A 21,387-nucleotide genomic window follows, 5' to 3' on the forward strand; every position below is an offset into this window, starting at 1 on the left:
TTCCCCGCCATTCGAAGCCAACAGGCCCCTGAGCCGCAGAAGCGGTGTCCCTCAGTGCAACACCACTTAGGCATCTGGAGGTGCACACCGCGGGCGCGACCGTCCCGCACACACAGACCCCCACGGGCAAAGTTCGGGGTAGCCGGCGACAGGCTGACAGGCTGGCTGGCTGGCCAAGGAAAGCTTGCGGGGACAGCGCAACCCGCCGAGGGAAAATGGACGCCGAGGGGGTCGCCCCAGCCCCCACCCACCCTCAAGGCCCCCGCCAACCCCGCAGCCAGCCCCTTTCCTGCCGGCCCTCCCCCGGACGGCGGTGGGACTACGAGTCCCAGCGCGCCTCGGGCTGGGGGCGGAGCGGGGCTTTGTGCGGACCGTGCCGGCCGCGGGGCGGCATGCGGGGGAGCCGCCGCCGAGCCGCAGCCGGAGCCGTAGCGAGCCCGCCCCGGGGGGAGGGCGAGGGCGGCGAGCCATGACGGGCGGCGGCGCGGCGTTCCGCCGTCGGTGCTAGAGGGCGACCGCGGGGCGCGGAGCCCGCCTGGCTCGGCGGCGCGGAGCGCGGAGGTAGCGCGGAGGGGCCGCCGCCGCCGCCGCCATGGGCAACGCGGGGAGCGTGGACTCTCAGCAGACGGAGTTCAGGGCGCACAGCGTACCTCTCAAGCTGCCCATGCCCGAGCCCGGTGAGCTGGAGGAGCGCTTCGCAGTGGTCCTGGTGAGTGCCGGTCCCATTGTCTTTGGGGAGCGGATCGGGCCGCCTGGGAGAGGGCGCCGCGTTCTGCCGCCCGTCCGTGGGCCTCCGCGGAGGGGCTCATGAAGAGTTGGGGGCCCCGCGCCTGGCCCGGGGCCGTGAGCGGGGTGCGGCTGCTGCGTGGCTGGGAGCCGGGGAAAAGTTGGAGACTGAGACGGGAACTGCCCCGCCGCGCTCTCCCCTCGGCGGCGCGGCCGCCCAATCTCCGCCGGGGCCGGTGGCACAGGTGGGCTCTGCGGGACCGTGTCTCCCGCATCCGGCGGCCCAGGCGGAGGCGGCGGGACGGGGCCGGGGCCGCGGCGGAGGGGGCGGGAGGGCAGCGGAGCGGGGCCAGGCGTGTGTGCCGGCTGCGGTTCTTTGTCTCTGGAGCCCCCGAAGAGCCGCCTTCCCCTGAGCCGAGGCGGTTCCCACACTCCTGGGTCTGCCCCTCCTCGCGGGCGATCCTGTGAGGAACCGGCGGGAGAGCAAAGCCCGCGGCGGGTTGTGGCGGTGCCGGCCCGGGCCGTCGGCGGAGAGCAGCGGGCGGACAGATGCAGAGCCCGTGGTGCGGCCTCGCCTCGGCCTGGCCCTTTCCAGGAGCACGGGCTGTGAGGAGCCCGCCCGCCCCGGCCGGCGTGGGGCGGTGGGTCCCGTGGACACACTGGTCCTGCTGCCCCCAAGTCCCCAGCACGTGTGTGAGGTTCACCAGGGCTGGGTCTGGGCTACAGGCGGTCCTGTCGAGCTGTGGTCTTCATTCCATTCCTCTCCCTTCTCCTGAGCAGCTCGACGGACTCGGTGTTTAAGATCACAGCCACAGGAGAACTTACCAGGCAAAGACAGTGGTTCCGTTGGTGTTGCATGGGAGTGTTTTGGGCAAACGTCCTGTTTTCTAGGTATCTAAGTGTTGTGAGTAGATTATCATGACCCATCTGTTTTTCCATGTGTTTCTTACTTCTGACCAACGTTTATATGAAAAACAGAAGCTAGGTCAGGAGAGCAAATAAAACCCATGTGCATGCCGTGCCCTGCGTTCCCTGTAATGCCATGTGAAACCCAGCAAGGCGGGCTGTTGCAAGAGTAGTTCCTGTATCAGATACTAGAGCAACCCCCCTGGTATTTTAAATACTTCTGGTGCTGAGTGAGGATTCACAAACTGGTGTGTGTTGGGGATTATTTCTGGTTAGACCCAATTAGATTATCATGTCTAAGAAAAGAATAAGCCTATTCAGTCAGGAACCCCCACTGATGAGCCAAATGGTGAGTGAGATGTTACGATTATTAGGCACAGTGGAAAAAGCCTGATCCTGCCTTGCTCTCATTGGGGAAACCTGTGGTAGTTTTGCAGGTGGAAGATGCCCCCACAAGCAGCACCATGGCTAAGAATCAAGTTTTGATTCATCCAAGCCTATCAAAAGGGTGCCTGGCTTAATCTATGTGCGTGGTCTGTGGGAGAAAATTAGTGGTTTTGAGTTAGGTCCGATTGATGAGATCAGTACAAGGAAGAGACATCATTTGGGAAAGCATAGTGCATTAGATACGTATAACGTAAATATGGGAGATAACAGGATCATGTCTGTAATTTCTTGAGGTACTTGAGTGGATGGCATCTGTTTTTAGAAGATGGATTTAAATGAAGGGTCAGAGGATGAATGCTGTAGCTTTGCTGGAGGGGGAGGCAGGCCATGCAGATGCATGTCTGTACCAATGGGGTGTTGGATGCTGTGCTCCCATGGGGAGGAGCTGTGAGATGCGGCTGAAACACTACTGCTGGAACAGCCCAAAAATGCCTTCAGCCTGTTCTTGAATCCAGCTGAGGATGGCTGGGGTTTGTTGCAGCTTCCAGGAAAGATCTGACCAGTTTATGAAAGAATGAACTCCTAGGCTGTTATTACTTTGTTTTCTCTGTGGCTCTGAGGGGAACATGACTGTGCCACTGATCAAACCCCAGAATGGGGTAGGCAGTGGAAGAGTAGGGATTAATGAGAAAGGAATGATGGTTGGGTAGAAAGATGAGGAATATTTTCTGTAGGGAGAAACGATTAGTCAGGAGATGAGACTATGAAGATGTTGAAAGTTGTAGGACTAAATCTTACCTTCTTTACATGCTGCATTAAGAAATTAGCCTGGCACAGGCATTGCTTATGCGCTCAGAGAGCCCTGTTGAGGTCCTGAAGGGCTTTGCTGACAGTAGCAATTTTTGTACTACTAATGAAGTTTCCAAGACTGTTCTTGACGTAGATGAACATGCAGCTTGGTTGAGGTGCGGCTGCATGCAGGTACAGTCATCATGTAGAGCGGTTTGTTTCTGTGTGTAAAGAGTGGGGCCATGCGGGAAAGGTTTCTCCTGTGCAGCATCACAAAACTATTTTCAGGTTTTACTCTTTTCTCCTTGTGTAGAACCAGCACAGTGAGCCGCAGCCCTCTTAAACACATCCATGTCTGGGAGGGGAGCACAGGTTGGCCATGTTTTTACAGCAGGTGCCATGACAATTGACTTTTTTTTCATTTTGAACATACTCTCCTGATCTGCAGAATCTCTGTGATCCCTTCAGCAAAGGGGTGGATGAGCAGCAGTGCAGCTGGAGGTGCTGCATGTGTGTGCTAGGTTGCATTTGCTGGGTTGTTGGCAGACTTAGTCTTGAGGAAGGTGTCTGGTGAAGTAGCTTGTCCACTTCAAACATACATAGTCACCTTACTGCCTCCTTGGTTAGCCTCTCTCTTTGAGGTTTGAGGTGCATGAATTGCAGGAGATGATGGGAAGTGCTCCAGGTCACACTTTTTTTGGTGAAGCTCTCAAATCTGACTGTGCTAATACACTCCTCCAGTCTGTAGTGGTGCTGTTGGCATTACTGAGGATGCACTGAGCTGGTGTGTGGCAGTGCCCAACCGAGGTGGAGGACAGCAATGCCAGGTCTGGCTGCATCACACCTCTTGGCCTGCTGGACAGATGACATAAGAGGATTTTCCCTGTGGATTTGTGTCTCCTGGTACTAGTTTTGGGACTGGTGCAGTGAATGTGCTGCCCTGGCTTGTTTGTTGTGTTGAGATTTGTGCTTGTCTCTGCTAATGAGGAGCAGGGTCTGTCTATGTGTTTCAGGAAGACATTGTATTTGATGAGATGTACTTCAAGGTGAAAACTGTGGAGGATAGCCCAGAAGAGATCCAGGTTTCTGTCTGTAAGCCCCATGTTTCTTCCATCCTCTCAAACTGATGAAAAGTCTCCTCTTTTGGTAGAACGTGTGAAATAACTCCCTTAGTTTAAAGTCTATGCGAGAGTGTAAAGTTCAGGAAAGAGACAGCATGTTATTGCCACCAAGTTCCCAATTTGCCCAGGAGGGGTGCTGGATAAACTGAGAGTAGAATCCCAGCTGTAGCACTGACTTCGAGCTTGCCAGCACTCTTGAGCCTACAGGAACCTCCCACCATTGCCCCTTCCTCATCATGCTTTCTTTTCCTTCTCAGCTGTGTTGGATTCTTTTCCTGGCTTTATCGTAGGGACACATGGGGGAAGAATGCATAAATCATGAATTCTGGTAACCAACCCTAGTTTATTGCATAGGGAACCATTGCTCAGCATGCGTGAGCGCCATTGCAGACCAAGTGTGCCAAATGTGTCTGTAGACATTATGGCACCGGTGCAGGGAGTCATGTGTTTGGAGATGTGGGGGTAAAACGCAGGCTTCCAGCTCGTGCAGCAGGGTGGTCTTTCTCTGAACTGGTAACGGTGTTGCACGTTTGCAAATGACACGTGGTTTGGAGGAAGCAGCCAGGAAAGAGTTGGCAGGGTAAACTGTTGCCTAATGAGCTGTGATTGACATAATTTGACTGCTGGATTACAAATCTGCAGTGAAGTTAACAGGAAATATCCTCTTACCCCCACCAAGTGCTGTTTTATTTTACAAAGGAGTCTTCTGTGCCCAGTCCTAGAGGAGGGAGAGAGGCATCTAAAGTGTGAGGAGGATGTGGAGGAGAGAGGTGTTTCTGTTGCCCTGCTCCCAGCTCTGCTGTGCTCTGTCCTCAGTTTGACATAATGGTACCTACTTAGAGGCAGGACATCATCTCTGCTTCTGTTGCATTCACATGAGGCTTTGCTCAGAGTAGCTTCTTTGTTTCACTAGAATTTCCTTCTTCATTGTAGATTTTATCTAAGCATCATTTTCTATACCAGTCAAGGAAGTTTTAGTGTCTATTGCTGAAGAATTTGAAAGCTCAGTGTGAAAACTCTGTAACATTTTCCAGCTGTTTTCCATTCCTCTTCCTAATCGTCTATCAAATATATTATGCATTGTTTTATAATATGTATGGTTTAGAGTCTGCAAATCATTAAAGAGCATGACATGGCTGCAGGAGATATTTGTGAGGTAGTATTAGTTCCCTTGCTTCAGTGGGGATGCTGGAGCATTGGATTCCTTGTTGTAATTCCTAAATTTAACAGAACTCTCCTGGAATGAATTTCAGTTGAGATCCTTCACTCTCCTGTCAGGGTAACTTGTATTAGTTTTGTGGAATTTTAAAGCAATGCTATGGAAGTTGGGAGACACTAAAATTAGATTTAGGAGCAATCTTCAGGAGAAGGGGGTTTCTAAAATTCAGATATTGAAAAGACCTGTTGTGTTTTCTTGTTCAGGCTTCATCTCTGACAGACTCTACCACTGGGCTCTTTCCTCAAGGTATTATTTAAATGATTCGATCAGTGATGCCTTTTGCTTGAAGAAACAATCTAATAAAGCACATTGTTTTGTATATATATATTTCTAAAGATTTAAATGTAGAGAAGTATTACTTGCTGGTGACATATCTGTCAAGCTGCTTTGTAAATTAGTAGATGGCATTTGTAAGGTTTTCCACCTAGACATCACAGGAGAATATTTTTATCAAACTGGGTTTTTTTTTTTGAGTGGAATATGAGAGTACTGTAGTGGGTATTTAGCTACGAGCAGGTTAGTCACATTCCTAAAATTAATTTCAGATCCTGGAAACCTGGAAGACTTAAAAAAATAGCTAAGATGATGTAGATGCATATATTTTTCTGTGTACTGTTTTTCCATACAAAATAATCTTTATATATTGGGCTCCAGTGATGGAGGTATGAACCCATTCTGTCAAACTGCGTGTGTCACTTGTTCTTAAGCTCTGAATAGCCTGAGAGAAAGTAGTCAGCTTTTTATCAGAAGACCCAGGTGAAAGGGATAGCCATTTTATGTCCAAGCAGTGAGGCTAGATCCCTCTCCCCAAAGGGCCTGGGCTGTTCTGGGAGGGGACTGCTGCTTGGGGTGGGTGTCAAAGCCTCAATCTGCAAACCCAGTTACCGTAATGATGGCATAGAGGTTTCCTAAGTGTTTTTGTGCTGTGTGCTTTATAAACCCATCATCATCATGTTGTATTTCCTTCCAAATTATTCTGTGCTTTTGTCTAAGGTGAATAACAACGGGTCAATCAACTGCTTAAGGTGGAAAACCAAATGGGGTGAGAAACTTGTGCTTCTATGAACTCGGCAGGATGCTTTCTTTTTTTCTTCTCCCTTTAAGTGTAGACAGGGTTTGTTTGCATTACAGACCCTGCTTCCCACCTGCAGCTCCTTTGCTGTGCAGGAATCCGGGGAGGACCCTGTAGATGCTGCACTTGGTGGCTGAAGTCCCATGTTTCTTCTGGGAAGTGGACAGGCCTCTGCGCAGTGTTGGTAGGGTTAGTTCATGGTGTGGTTCCCGGTTGCTCCCCACCTCTGGGATGGCTTGTTTGCAGTGCCCCTTGGGCTCACAGAGTGATCACTTCTGCAGGTGTTGAATTCCTCCTGCTAAGCGTGAGCTAGGAGGCTCCCCTGTCTTTTTCCCTAGGCTGCAACTTTGTCTTTCCTCCAGTGCATTAAAGCTTTGTCAAGCATTTCTGTCAACTTCCTTAACCTTGTGTTCAAGGTAGAGTTTTGTTTGTTTGTTTTTAATTTGTTCTATTTTGTCTTCACAAGCAAGGTCATGCAAAACTTGGCCGTGAAGTGTTAAATGGTCTCTTCTGCCATGGTGTGTAATGGGGATGTAATGGGTGCTGCTGAACAAAGAACTTGAGAGAGGTGCAAAGGGAAATTCAGAATTTACAAAATGATCTTAAATAAAATGGTAGCTGTTGAATTGTTTTTGATTGACAAATGAATAACTTGGAGCCACTGGAGTCTGCCTTTAGACTTTCATTAAAAAAACCCCAAATCACTAGCTTTCCATGCTGTGTGAAAAGGTATTAAAGTCTACAGAAACTCCCTTTCCCCCTCCCAAATAGCAAACCCCAGCACAAACACAAACCCAAACACAAATGTTTGATTTCCCTCATGTTTTCATGGTGGTACTTATTATTTTTATTACATTTTTGCGTCATTTGACAAAGATTGTAAATTATTCTGGCAACTTTAAAAATAAATACTTTTTAAAATAAACCAGCTGTGTGAAGCTGCATGTCCTAATTATCAGCCCATTTCTGATGCTTGTATGGCTACTTAAGAGAAGAAAGTGTTTTCCCCTGCTGGGGTTTTAGGTGCTGCGTGCTCCTTGCAGTTGCAAAAGGGACTGGTCTAGTGCTTTGTGTTGGATCAGCGCTTAACAGGGTCCAGGCAGTCTTTTGCTCTTGCACTGAGGCTGGCACCTTCTCAATAAAATGTTTTTCCCCCCCCCAAGTCTGTTAGAAAAGGTGGTTTAAATCTGTCATCTTGTTCTGTCAGTTCTTAGCTAAGGGAGTAAGATGCCCTACAGGAATTTTTCCTCATTATTTGTAGCTTGGAATGCATCCTGAAGTGAAACCAAGCTTTGACATTCTCTTTCTGATCTTTTGTGTAGTCATTGGGGTGTTACTAAAGGCAGACTTAGTGCCAGTTCCTGCTTGCTCCCCCCAAATACTTTTTTTAGACTTAAGCTTTCAGCGTTTATGCCGTTTTTTCAGTGGTGGTGTTCTTCCAACTCGATAGCAGAGAAGCAAGCATGAATACAGCCTACTGTTAATTTTTAGAAGTGGAAAATCCCTGTGACTGATTTCAGTTTTGGTTTTGCTTTACTGTGCTGACCCAACTACTGTTCTTTCTGTGACACTTGCCTTGGAGCTACAGCTTCTTGAGGAGGTGTGAGCAGGAGGGGCCTGGGGAAGGGTGTCATGGGGCAGGTTTCTGCTCCAGTGGGCACCATCATGAAGATCCAGATGAAATGGTCCCATGTCAGCACTGATGCCCAGTGCTGACTTGCAGCATGGAGAAGTTAAATCAGCCTCTTCGGTTCTGCTGTGGATTCTGCTGCATAAGCTGTTGTCAGGAGTCAGTGATGTCCCTCAGTGAAGTTTAGTGCTGTTCACACTATGGCTCACTGATGTGCCTCTGTGTGTGAGGGGATGTGTCTGGCAGATGTTGGTGAGCTGGCTTGTGCCTAACCGAATGTGAAGCTGCATGTGAAAAGGTGTCATCAACCGGACTCTTTTTGAGCTCCTTTTAAATCAAGGTGCTAGTAGGGTACTCCTAAATAGAGTGTTTTTCTATAGCAGGAATTCAAAGTTGTTTAGAAAATGGTAAGGTTTTTACCCTGCTTACAGTTTTTCAAGGGTTATCCTCCAGGGGAGGCAGTGAAACAGGCCTGGAGGTAATACCATCATCTCTGCAACCACCCCCTGCATCACTTGCAGACCACCTCCTCCTCTTGATTTGGTTGGGCAGGGAATGCTGATGCCTGGCTCTGCCTGGAGGAAGCCAAGGAGGAGCACGTGCCTGTGCTGCCATCGTGACCTTACACGGAGCAGGAACTGAAGAGCTCTCCACAGCACGATGTAATGAATTATGCGAAACATGCTAATGCAGCAGTGCTCTATGGTACCAGTTTATTTTTAAACATCTGGGCTGCCTCTTGAGTTTGAATTAATCACATCATGATCAGGATCAAAATTTTTTCTAGCGCAGGAAGCCATAAAGAAAACTGCAAGGGAAGTAGTTGTTTTTCCTTGTTCCTTTTGGGTGCTGTGTCCTTGGAAGGTGTGCTTGACAGCAGAAGGCATGGCTGTTTCAGACAGGGTTTCCAGGGTGGTGGTTGTTCCCCTGGAGTGCTTGCGGATACAACATACCCATTCTGGAGGTTTTTCTCTCACTGCTGGGAGATGTAAGTGTGGTTTCCTTTGGTACCTGAAAGATTAGACCTGAAAACTAGCTGTGGAAAAGCTAGTTCCAAAAGGAATGGTTTAAATTGCATGTGCAGGCAGCGAAGCAGCCATTCCAGCCACTGGAAGACTTCTGCAGTGAGCAGTGTGCAGCCACATTTTACACAAACTGAGCTGAATAATTGTTTGTTTTCTTCTTTGTTTGTTTGGAAGAGTCCATTGGGGATTTTGGTATAGGAAATAAGTGACACCAACTTACTCAATGTGATTTATAATTGAGTTAAAAAAAGAAATCTAGCCCAAGCCTCCAGCAGTTAGGAGCTTCAGCATCACTGGAACTGAAGGCCTCTCTCAGCCTGTGTGTCAGGTAAAAGCACTTTCAGCTGCTTAAAAAAGCAGTAATTTCCCATTTATCACATCCTGCTAATTTCAATTCTGAAGGGTCAGTATAGTAAAATGAGCAGGTTTTTTAGTGCTTGGACTTTATACGATTGCTCCAGTTCACCCTAGAGGGCTGTGCTTTTACCCTCATAGCATTGCCACTGAGAAATGCTGGGTTGCCAGTTACTTCTGCAAAGGACTTCCAGGTCTGTAGGTGGCAGAAGGTGTGTGATATGCACCCGTGCTTTAAATGAACATCATTTCACTTGAGCTGATTGTTTTGACATTAATAATCTGTTTTGTAGTTTTAATAACTCAAGATGCACAGCATTATATATAGATATACTGAAAAACATAAGCATATTTTTTTCCTGGGCTTTGTCTCTTCCTAAATCAGTGTCTTACTGTTTTTTTTCAAGTGTTTCATTGCATGAATGCTTGGATGATGTTTAAGTTGCCCATACTCTGTTATAACTAACATACCATAGAAACTTGACATATGTTGGTTTTCAGTGTACCATGGGATCTATAACAAAACAAGTGCTTGTCTTCTGTAACTGTGCAGCGTTAAACATATATTTGGGGAGGATATTCAATAAAGCAACATAATAGTTGCATTGTACTGGACATGAATGGTCCTCAGATGCGCACTGTGCAATGCGTGGACCTCCAGGACTCTGCATTGCAACTCTTGAGACCAACTGTGTGTACTTGATCATAAGCTGGAAACTTGCCCAGCGGCTTCCCAGCTCAAGCTCTGGAGAGGCGAGCGGGGATGCCTTTGCGCGGGGACCCTGTGGCCCTCGGCCCTGGTGACTGACCTGCAATGTTCTAGGACTGCTGGGGTGATGGCAGCCAGTGCAGCCTGGTCTGTGCCCCAGAGAAAACTCCCATGTTGGAAAGATCCTTGGGAAAAACCCATAGAAACTTCTTTCATGTTGCCTGAACAGCACAGAATGTTAATGGTGTCCTCCTGCCCTTTCAGAAATCATATCTTGATCCAGCGGGCAGAAGTGGTTGGTGATGGCAGCAGGAGCCTGAAAGCTGCCCTTGCCTTCTGCGGCATCTGGGATCTGTTCTGGCCACCCTGACCTGTGGGGTATTGGCTGAGGGCAAAAATTGCTCCTGGATTCTTGAGGAGTATATGAAAAACACTTGGGTTGTTTTTTGGTTTTGTTTTTTTTTTTCTTCAGTGTGTATGTGGGTGTTGTAGCAGATATCTTAAAATACAAGAATTAGTGGTGTGTCTTTTTTTTTTTGTTTGTTTGTTTAGCATGTATTATTTGGCCAGAAATCATTTTACTATAAAAGGACTTAGGGTGAATATAGATTGTACATCTGTTACTTGTTTGTCTGCAAAATGGCTGTATAGTTGAGGCCAAAAGTGAAGAATAGAGGGTTGCACAAATTGGCAAAGTTTCTGAAGTCTTTCAGAAGCCAGCAATTAAAATTAAGAAGCAAATTGTTAAATCCAGAAATTCTGGTTGTACGTCCATCTGATGCTCTAGCATGTCCCTTTACTGGCTTCTCTTGTCCTGCTTTCCGTCCCACAAGAGAGGCAAACAAACAATGCATGCCTACTTCTGATGGTTTGAAGCCAGCTGTTCAGCAGAGGTGAGTGGCACCGTTATTGAAAGGGTCTGTGAAGCATTGGCGATAGCTTCGCAGAGTTCATACAGCAGTTTTCTGACAAACGTTTCCAATAATTTAGTGTGTTTGGGAGTGCTTCAAAGGGCTTTCTGCCCAGCGCTGAGCCTTGCAAATACAGAAGATCAAATAAATTAACTATCACAAATATTTAACTTAAAGCTTGGTCAGATAGGCACTTTGATGTTGCATGTGTGTATGCGAGCATCTGTGTATGTGTACGTTCTCCCAGATATGTTAGGTGATTGTTGTATTTGTCTCCTCTCAGACATAATAAGCCTGATAACTGCAAATCTAAATAATTGTGTCCTACCTTCGTAGGCAAGCATGTTACCTGCCATCAATATGAAATGCAGTGTTCACAGTTTTACTGAGGAGCCAATGGTAAGCAAATCACTGGTGTAGTGATACCATTGAGGACTGTGGGCTTGGTTGGCATGCCAGTGCTATAAAGGGCATTGGCTCTAAGGTTATTTTTTATTGCATTTGCATAAGATGTTGCTTGGTGGCCAACAGCACTCTTCAGGTAAATTGAGTAAGGCAATTTAATTAATGATAAAGTGCACTATGGATTGAGCCACGAAGCTTTTGTTAATAACGCTTCTGTGATAGCATCTAGCTTATAGCTAACTCTCATGAATTGTTGTGAATCTTGTTCTCTATAAACTACAGCTTCTTAAAATTGTCTCAAAGGTGACTTGTCTCCTCAGCAGTCCTTTCCCACCACACAGGGAAGTGGCAGTGTGTCTGCAAAATCACAGTTCTGCTTTGTGTCAGGGCTTCCAGTACAAATGCCTGTTCTCTTGATCATGTAAATGAATAAGTGTGAGAAATGTACAGAATTATTTTTTATAAATAAAACAAGAACTTTACGAAGTTTTTATCCATGAATCTTTCACAAGCTTCACCGTGCTGCAGTGGGAGATAAGGAGAGAGAGAGATACACTTGTTACCTTTGGAAAAAGGAAGCCTGAATTGCTATGAGGCCCCCAAAATCTGAGTAACAGGGCAGAAGTTAGAAATAATGTTTCCCCACTTCCCAGCACTTGTTGTAACTCCTAGGAAAAGGAAATACGAATGTTGGCTGTCTCCCCCTGTGAACATGTGTTTGACACATTGGGAAGACCATGCTGTGTCTCTCCAGCTAGAATGGGGAACTGGGATGTGGCAGCTGCCATTTGGCTCTTTGAAGTCACCTTTGCAGATCCATGTCAGCTTTCCTTTAAAGTCTTTCATTTGTCTAGCACAGTTAAACGGAAGCTGAAGAGCAGCATTTTAGTTTGTTTATTTTATGGTGTTTCAGGGCATCTTTTCTCTTTGATTTATTTTAAAAAAATAATTTCATTTTGTACTGGTTTTGTCTGGGACAGAGTTAATGGCTTTGTTTGCTTCTTGCCTTCTCTTCCAGTGTTTAATTTTCTGATGTATTCTGGAGGTGAGATGAGGTTTTTTTCCCCTGTTTGCATATGCACATATGTATGAATTGAAACTTTTCTTTTTGACCACAAGGCTTATTTCAAAGATAATTGGCCTTTGAGTCCAGATGAAGGTGAGACAGATTGTGTTCATCCACAGATGCTTCAGTCTGAAAAAGCTGGTTGGTGCTGCAGTCTCTCCAGCACACCCTGGGAAGTGCTGTGTCACTGATGCCATGCAGAAGTAATGGCAGTATCAAAGCAGTGGTGGAGCTTGTTTCAGGGGGGGAAACGGGAGCTTGTTTCAGGGGAGAAGATAAAAGGAGGTTGTGAGGTTCTGAAGAATTGTCTTGACTTCGAAATTAATTCTGTGTTTTCTATCAGTAGGAAAAAAGGCAATTTTCTTTAATGTAGAGATGTCTGAGCAGATGGTTGGTGTACACAAAACACTTGGGGGAAATGCTTTTAATACTATTTTTAAAATCCTTTTATATGAGAACCTGTAGTACCTGGGATAGACCGTCACCAGTGTTTTACTTGCACGTGTTTGCTGTGCTGAATGTATTCATGAAAACTAAGGGATTCGGCTGGCTTGGATCAAATAGCAAAAGAATGGGAGAAGAGGAATTCAGGAAGCTGTCATCTGTATGGATTAAAATTAAATGACCTTTCAGATTGGCATACATGCAGGCTTACGTGTCCAGGTATGTGACTGATGACCTTTCCTCCTAAGCAAGGTATCTCTTTTACACATGGTGAGTTTTCAAAAGCTTGGTACAGCACATTGTCGCTACTGTATGTTTACCACAGTTGTCCAGCTATCTGTTTGTGGGCCATTGCTTTGTATGTGAGCAACAGAGATGTTTTCCAGAAATAAAGCTGTGCCTGTAAATTCAGACTGTTGTTCAGACTAGAAGGCAGGTGGGCTTTCTCTGTGCTAGAGAAAGATTTTGGCAGAAGTGCTTCAATTAGAATATAAAAGAAATTGTGCAAGAGTTTACATGAGCTGAGTCCTTGTGTTCAGCAGCAGCAGTACCCTTCATCAGCAAGTGAGATGCAAATGAATTTGTTGTTTCACCGGGCAGGGCAGGAAAACCACCTCACAGTTTTTGCATGCAGATAACTGCAGTGATTGCAGAGTGCAGTCTGTGCATCATGAGCACACAGGATTTTCAGTTAAGATGAGGAACTCTGATACCTACAAATGTGAGTGAGGCAAAAATTGATTAAGCATGAAATTCTTTTCTGGCAGTGAATTCTTGGTTGGCTCAGAGACAAAAGGTTGCACAACCCAAAAGGAAAAGGACTTCTACTTAGCTCAAAGCTATTGTTTGTTTAGTTTTGCTAATGTTTATTTTATGTCTGATGTCAAATCTTTGTTAAAGGTGAATTATTCCTTCTGTTTAGCAAGTGGAGTGAAAACTACCCAGATGCACTTGTAAGGCATTCAGTAAATTGTTAAAATTGTTTTAGGTGCTCTGAGCAAGTGGTGATCCTTGAGGCGGGGTAGCCTGTATAGACCAGGGTAATACTTGTGTTTCTCGTGCAAAGCACAGTTCTTGTGTTAAAATAATCCAGGCTGTATACATAAATAAGCATATAAATTTATACATTAAAACAGAAAAAAAGAATAGCTGTTGTAATATTTTGAAGGTTAATCTATAAGCTTATTTGGGTGTATTCTCTCACTTGGTACTGCTGTGTCAAAATGCATTCCACAGAACAATGTGTAAGGAGGAAACAACCTCCTTTTTAACACTGAAAAAAGTCCTGTTTGGATTTATTCAGTTTTCAGAAATGATAGGTTTAGGCATCACTTGTTAAGAAGATGCTCCTTGTGTGATAGCTCTGCAACAGAGGTGCATGCATGGCATTTGCCCCAGTGCTGCCTCCCAGCCGAGCTGGTGGCTCGTGGGAGAGCCATGTGTTAATGCTTCGGTGAACCATTAGCACTGCGGTTTACTGCAGCGAGAACTTTTCTCACAAAGATGCTAGTGAAAAACAGGGAGTGTTTCCCTGAACAGTTGAGCAGCATAGCCAAAACACCGATTAAGGCCTTGAATGTGGCTGCTCCTATCCTGCTGAGCTTTTAGTGTGGCTGACCTTGTGCTGTATGATAGATACTACATCCACAGACACGTCTACTATACCTCCCTGGAAGCTGCATACATTGACTCTCCAATGCTCAGTAATGACCTAATTTTGGTTTCTCAGTTACTGCTACTTACTCAAGGTGCCAGGGGCCTGGTTGTCAGCTGCTTCCTCTTCTTTCAGTTAGTAGAGATATTTAGTCTTCTGCTTACTCCCTTGATTAGCAATTTTTGGGTTGAAACTTTCCTCATAGGAGTGAGAATCAGCAGCTATTGCAGCATCTCAGTGCATAATAATAATAATGGCTTTAGCAAGTGCTTAAAAGAGAGCGGATCATTAGATTAATGGAATTTTTTTGGCCAGACTCCATTGGTGGAGATGTCTGTGTGGGCTCCTCCCGCAAGTACTTCTCAGAAGTTGTGCACAGCTGAGAGTGGAGTCTGGTCCTCAGCAAAGGTGGTATTTGTGTCGCTGTTTCTGCCATGTTAACTGCCAGTGCAGGACAGACTAAAATGATGGATATCTTTGTGTTTACATGTCACACCCTGGCAGTTTTACCATGTGGCATCTTCTAGCTACCAAGCGGTGCTTGCTGGTGGGGTTGGCTTTGTTTCTGTTGAACCACCAGGCTTGTGGAGCAGCAGAGACCCAGCAGGGCTTTTGGAGAGGTTGCAAGCATTATTTATTACCTGTGTGGGAACCTTGGAGGCATTTTAGTACTTTCATGAGAGCTGGCCTAGACACAGTCTCTGCTTTGGGTTGCTGTGCTTTTCTGTGGATTCATGCAGTGACGGGGGAAGTGGTGTGGTCTTGCATGGGAAAAAGGAGGAGCTGGGTGGTGAGTTCGCACATTCAGTATGTTTATTAGAAAAACAAGGGGCACTCTAGCTTCATTGCAGGCATTGGCTTCACATGAACAGGACACTTCATGCACGGCTGATGAACTGACTTAGAGCAGCCTGCTTCGTCTCCCTTTAGTTATCTTGAAGGCATTTCTAACTTTGTGGGAGGGAATGCAGCTGAAGAAATATCAACATGCCATGAGCAAATGCACTTCATTAGGGAGCACTGTTTAAAATTTTTTGCATTAGTAGGAGGCTGAACTATGTTTCTTCTGTCTTATTTGTGTACTTGGTGGTGGATCGAGGGAGGCTTCTTGTACACTGTGCATTGGAGCAGCCCGGAGCAATTTGACAGTATATAATAAAAATTTATCATAATGATAAAGCTGGGGGAGGAGCGGGGAGAAGGCTTGGGTTTGCTGTCCCACACACAGCCACACCAGCCCCTGACTTGCTGGAACAGCTTTCCCTTCTTGGGCACCCTAATTGCACAGGAGGCTGCTGTGGCTGTGGGAAGCAGTGCTCCTCTTCAGGGATTGCTACGGTTTAAGGAAGTTGGGTTTATCTGTGCCTTCACTGATGCAGTTATCTTGTCTGTCAGCTGAGGGATGTGTGTCCTGTGATAAGTTATGTGAATTGCTATGCCATGTTTTTATCACGTTAGGATTACTGTTGCACTCTTCATTCTCTTTATTTTTGATCGAAGTAGCCTATAGCTTACAAAATGACCAGGCTTTTTCTGAGCACTGTCCCTGGGGTTTTTGTCATGAGAACCCAGTGGCAGCTGCACATCATCTTCATAGTGTGTACTGGTGCAGAACACATTTCTATAAATATGTAACTGTGATGCCATTTTTTCCTACTCTTCCGTCACATTATGATCTCTTGAAAATGTCACCAAGTTTTTCAATTGACTAAGAAATTAAAAGACAAATCCTTTCTTTCTAGGATAATTGCCTGCCATTGCTGCTCCCTCCCCAGGAAGCAGAAGCATTTGTATGTCTTTGGGCTCTGCTCATTGCAAGCCTGTACCTCATAGGCTTATCCAGGTGCTAAAATAGTCCCTCAGGTCACCTGCAAGTGACCAAACGTGGCCACAGGCTAATGCTGGAGTGTGTTTGTCCTAGAAGCAGGATTTGTGCCTCCTGGATGCTTCTTCCCACCCCATGGGACCCAAGTCTAAGCAGTGGTGGGCAGGGCTGGGTGGCTGTTTATCAGGCTATGGTGAGCAGACACAGCCCAGGGAGCAGGGGATAGTGGCAAGGAGAGGGGACAGCCTTTCCTGCCAACAGTGAGGACATCCTCAACTCCCTGGGCTGGTATGGCAGCGGATGGCATCAGCTTGTTCAGAGATGATGTTAATCAAAAGATCATCCTTTTGCAGGTGTCTCAGTACACTAATGAGTTTGGCTTTTTAATTCTTTGGAGTCTGTATGTATTGGAGCACTCAATGTGCAAGCAAGAAGATCTGCTGAAGCAAGTATCATTCCCCAATCTGATGGTCTTTGCCCTCTGAAATGTATGGCTTCTTGGTAACATCTGGTGGATACCATTTTTAATTCGAATGCCACTGAAGTTTCTGAAAGATGCTTTTCAGTACATTCATAGGGTCTGATTTTGCTGGTGTTAGAGGCTCTTCCACTTCTAAAGTGATACGTGGGCATGCTGGGTGGATAAAAATCAGGGCCTTGGTTTATTTAAAATTACACCATCTGGTTATGCTGGGGGTGAGGTGCAACAGCAGCAAAAGGCACTAACTTGAAAGAAATCTTTATATCTAAGGTTGGCAAGGACTGATGGTTGTGTCTGTAGATGCAAATCTAATCCTTCATCCTAATCTGACAAATTTAGGAGGAGTTGATGAACTTCTCCTTCTTGGTCAGGAATAAATCTTCTTGCAAGTGTGGTAATTGTGGTAATTCTTTGCATTACGAGACAGGACAAATGGATTTTGTTCTCTTGTCTGGATGTGCAGGATGAAATTAATACAGTTCTCTGTGAAGGCTTTATTGATGCAGTTGAGGGCTGAATTTGGCCTGTATTTTTGTAGTTTTAATTTACAGCGGTTTGTGTTCCTAAATTGGAAAAGATTCGCACTAGAAATATAGACTGTAAGTATTTTCAAATACCCTGAGTTTAGACTGGGGAGTCACGAGATGGCTGGGTTTCATCTCAAGGGGTTTGTGTCAAGGCTGTGCCTTTTGCTATCCCCAGAGCACTTCTAATATGGGTGAAACTGCTCATTTTATCTTGCCTGGCTCTTGTAAAGAACAGAAAAGTCTTGGGTTGAATAATCAGTCTGAGACAGACCCAACAGAGAGACTTCAATGAAATAGTGCTTGTCACAGTTAAAAGCATCTGGAGATAAGCTGTCAGGAAGGACAGAGTAATAAATCATATTCTTAGTCTAGCAAGATGGACTTTTGTACTTAAAGTTTCATATAACTCTTAAGTACAAATTTAATTGAAAGTTCAGGAGGGAAACTAACTCCTGGCTGTTTACAGTATCATCTTCTTACCTAATAGGAATAGCATGTGTTTATTTCTGAATATAACATCTTATATGTGAGCTCCTGTAAAATGGCAAGGTTTTATTTTACTTCAGATAATAACCGTACTTACATCTATGCGTAGACTTCTTTGGATAGTGTTTTACAATGGATTCTTTACTTCTTTCCATAACGTGCTCAGACCCTCATATTACATGAAAATACAAAACTTCCATTTTAATATGCAACATCTTTTACAAAGATTTCCTGGAGTCCCTGACTTGTGGTAGCAGTGTAATGTGTGGAGGTTATATTACATGAATAACCACTTCACTTAGTCATACACGATTTAGGATCTGTAGAGGTTTTTACTGTTCTTTTAATAGTCAAATCATCTGGAAAACATACTTAAGTTTTACATTGTCTATTTTTTTTTATGTTAAACCGATCTAAAAGTCAACAAAAGTTTTCCTCAGCGTGCAGCCCTGAGCTGCCAGGAATTGCGTTCCACCTCAGCAGAGCATCTGTGGTCAGAGTGGGATATGTCAGAAACAGCTTAATAGTTTTTAAAATCTGGTGCAGAAGTTCCAGATGATGAGAAATTCTCCTTACCCAGTAAGCTTGCAGACTGCCCTCCCTGAGTGTAGTTGCTCTAATCTTTCTTTCTCAAGACTCTAATACTATAATAATCCCAAGAATAAGCACGTAGCACAGGTTTTTATCTTTTCTTTTAAACAGATATTGCAACTGAGAACCAGGTAGAAGCAGATGTTATTTATGGGGATTGAAAATTAAAAATTCCCAGCTTTTTATTATAAAGCTTATGTGCCAAGGAACAGTAATTTTACATGAGAATACAGACGCGCTGTTTCAGTCTGCCCTGTTCCATGGCATTCTGCTCTGCATCTGCAGCTAACTTGGCCTGCTTGTGGATAACAGTCTCATCCCAGCTTTTACTTTGCTGTCCTGGAAGGCAGGAAGGGAGTTAGCTGGATTGTGTGAACAGAAGATGCTAAAGGGCTGCTAGGATGCAGTGACCTTGGTACCAGGGGATCCTCAGGATCTGTTTCCATACCAGTCTGGTAACTGCAAATGCAGTTTTTCAGGTTGGGTGTCCTGCTTGTGCAGGCAGTGACAAAGTGTATGGCAGTCACACTCCTGGTATAATTTTGTGGTTGAAAAATACAAGAGAAAATTCTGCATGAGAATTCTGGATGTGTGGTCCAAGGGCATTTACTCAGAAACAGTTACCAGTAGAAGAGTTTTCTAAATAGTGATGAAACCATTTACTCATATAGGAATTTTAGTTTAAATTACTTCAGCAAAGCGTTTGACACGGTCTCCCACAGCATCCTTGCGGCTAAATTGAGGAAGTGTGGTCTGGATGATTGGGTAGTGAGGTGGACTGTGAACTGGCTGAAGGAGAGAAGCCAGAGAGTTGTAGTCTATGGGGCGGAGTCTAGTTGGAGGCCTGTATCTAGTGGAGTGCCTCAAGGGTCGGTACTGGGACCAGTATTATTTAATATATTCATCAACGATTTAGATGAGGGAATTGAGTGTACTATCAGCAAGTTTGCTGATGACACTAAGCTGGGAGGGGTGGCCGACACGCCAGAAGGCTGTGCTGCCATCCAGAGAGACCTGGACAGGCTGGAGAGCTGGGCGGGGAATAACTTGATGAAATATAACAAGGGAAAGTGTAGAGTCCTGCATCTGGGCAGGAACAACCCCAGGTTCCAGTACAGGCTGGGGAACGACCTGTTAGAGAGCAGTGTAGGGGAGAGGGACCTGGGGGTCCTGGTGGACGACAGGGTGACCATGTGCCGACACTGTGCCCTTGTGGCCAAGAAGGCCAATGGCATCCTGGGGTGTATTAGAAGGGGGGTGGTTAGTAGGTCGAGAGAGGTCCTCCTTCCCCTCTACTCTGCCCTGGTGAGACCTCATCTGGAATATTGTGTCCAGTTCTGGGCCCCTCAGTTTAAGAAGGACAGGGACCTGCTGGAGAGAGTCCAGCGCAGGGCAACTAAGATGATTAAGGGAGTGGAGCATCTCCCTTATGAGGAAAGACTGAGGGAGCTGGGTCTCTATAGTTTGGAGAAGAGGAGATTGAGGGGTGACCTTATTAGTGTATATAAATATATAAAGGGGGAGTGTCACGAGGATGGAGCCAGGCTCTTCTCAGTGGCAAACAATGAAAGGACAAGGGGTAATGGGTACAAATTGGAGCACAAGAGGTTCCACTTAAACCTGAGAAGAAACTTCTTCTCAGTGAGGGTGACGGAACACTGGAACAGGCTGCCCAGGGAGGTTGTGGAATCTCCTTGTTTGGAGACATTCAAGACCCGCCTGGACACGTTCCTGTGTAACCTTATCTAGGTGTTCCTGCTCCGGCAGGGGGATTGGACTAGATGATCTTTTGAGGTCCCTTCCAATCTCTAACATACTGTGATACTGTGATACTTAAAACCATGTTTTCTTGCCATATTGTTAGAAAAAATAATGTACTGGCCTATACATCATACCTGAGTTCAGTGTAATCTGGGCAGAAACTTGATTTTGGTTATCAATGGATTTATTAATTTTGTTGCAGATTAGTAGTTCATCACTTTGCACATGAACTTCACTTTTCCTTAGAACTTTGTTACAGCCAAAGATGTGTTTTTATCAAATTTCATATATTGACTCCTTAAAAGCTGCCCTTGTAAACATCAAGTAGTTTTTGTTAATTATCAGGAAGCTGGGAAAACCTTGAATGAAATGTAATAACATCTATTACCAGTATTTATGCATAAATACTGGTCATATTCATTGAATGATGAATGAATTACAAAAAATTGAATAATAGAAAAAAGATTAATTGAAATATGGGAAAAACAAAAAAGCAGAGCTTTGTTCTATGTTTCCAATTTCTTCTTAGTATCCTTAAAATAATTAGGAGTGTTGAGTGTGATGGAGACAGTGTGTTGAACACGAGAATTTATGCTGACAGCTAATGGATCGGCTACTTTCTAAATAAAGATCAAGAGTAGGCAGTCTTACATTCTGCTTGATGAAGTTTAATCATTTGGAGTGGAAATCCAGCGAGAAACAAAGCACTTTCCCATTCAAATACAGCATTTTTAGAGTGCTAAAAATGCAGGAAGTTTGTAGATTTTGGTAATGGGACAGTAACCTGCAAGCCACTTGGGATGGGCAGAAAGTAATACTGCCCTAAGTCAGTTATGTTTCTCACCAGATCAAATGAGATTTTGTCTCTGAAAATGTGTAACTTAAAGAGTGAATTCCAGGTCTCCAGGCAGAGTTATTTTCATCTTAGCATGTGAATGAGCTGGAAATCCACCAAAGGTGCAGCCAGATGTTTAGATTCATGAGGGACTGACCAACCGCGGGCTTTCCAGTGGTACTGTCCATCCCAGGACAGTTCTGCACTTGCTTTGCCTTTGTGCTAGCTGCAAGGCTTACAGCTTGTTATTGCTTATGTAGCTTTTTATGTTGCATCTGATTCTTTTCGTCTGGGCTGAGCTAGAAGAGCTACTTTTCCATATCATAATCCTTATCTATCTAAATCAATACCTTTTTTCCTTTTTTTTTTTTCCTCACAGATAATACTATCCTCTGGTTGTCTCTATTCAGTATTCCACAGGTTTACTTAACCTGTGGAATACCTTAATGTATGTCCCTTAAGT

The 21,387-nt window shown here is 45.1% G+C and overlaps 1 protein-coding gene across 9 annotated transcripts in view; it reads left to right on the forward strand.

The window, feature by feature from the left end:
- Window positions 1-425: 425 nt before the first annotated feature.
- The window catches only part of FMNL2 (formin like 2), a 146,526-nt gene continuing 125,564 nt past the window's right edge, over window positions 426-21,387 (forward strand). For 3 of the 9 annotated variants that reach the window (XM_061363768.1, XM_061363774.1, XM_061363775.1), the window contains exon 1: window positions 429-709. In XM_061363768.1, the coding sequence (XP_061219752.1) occupies window positions 593-709 (117 nt within the window). In that variant the 5' untranslated portion in view covers window positions 429-592. Of the gene's footprint in view, window positions 710-21,387 lie in introns of all 9 variants that reach the window. The other 6 variants (XM_061363769.1, XM_061363766.1, XM_061363770.1 and 3 more) reach the window with 4 other exon arrangements.

The sequence above is a fragment of the Neopsephotus bourkii genome, unplaced genomic scaffold, assembly GCF_033783945.1.
Source record: "Neopsephotus bourkii isolate Nb327-2 ecotype Australia unplaced genomic scaffold, CSIRO-AGI_Nbou_v1 NB_1181, whole genome shotgun sequence".
NCBI lineage: Eukaryota > Metazoa > Chordata > Aves > Psittaciformes > Psittacidae > Neopsephotus > Neopsephotus bourkii.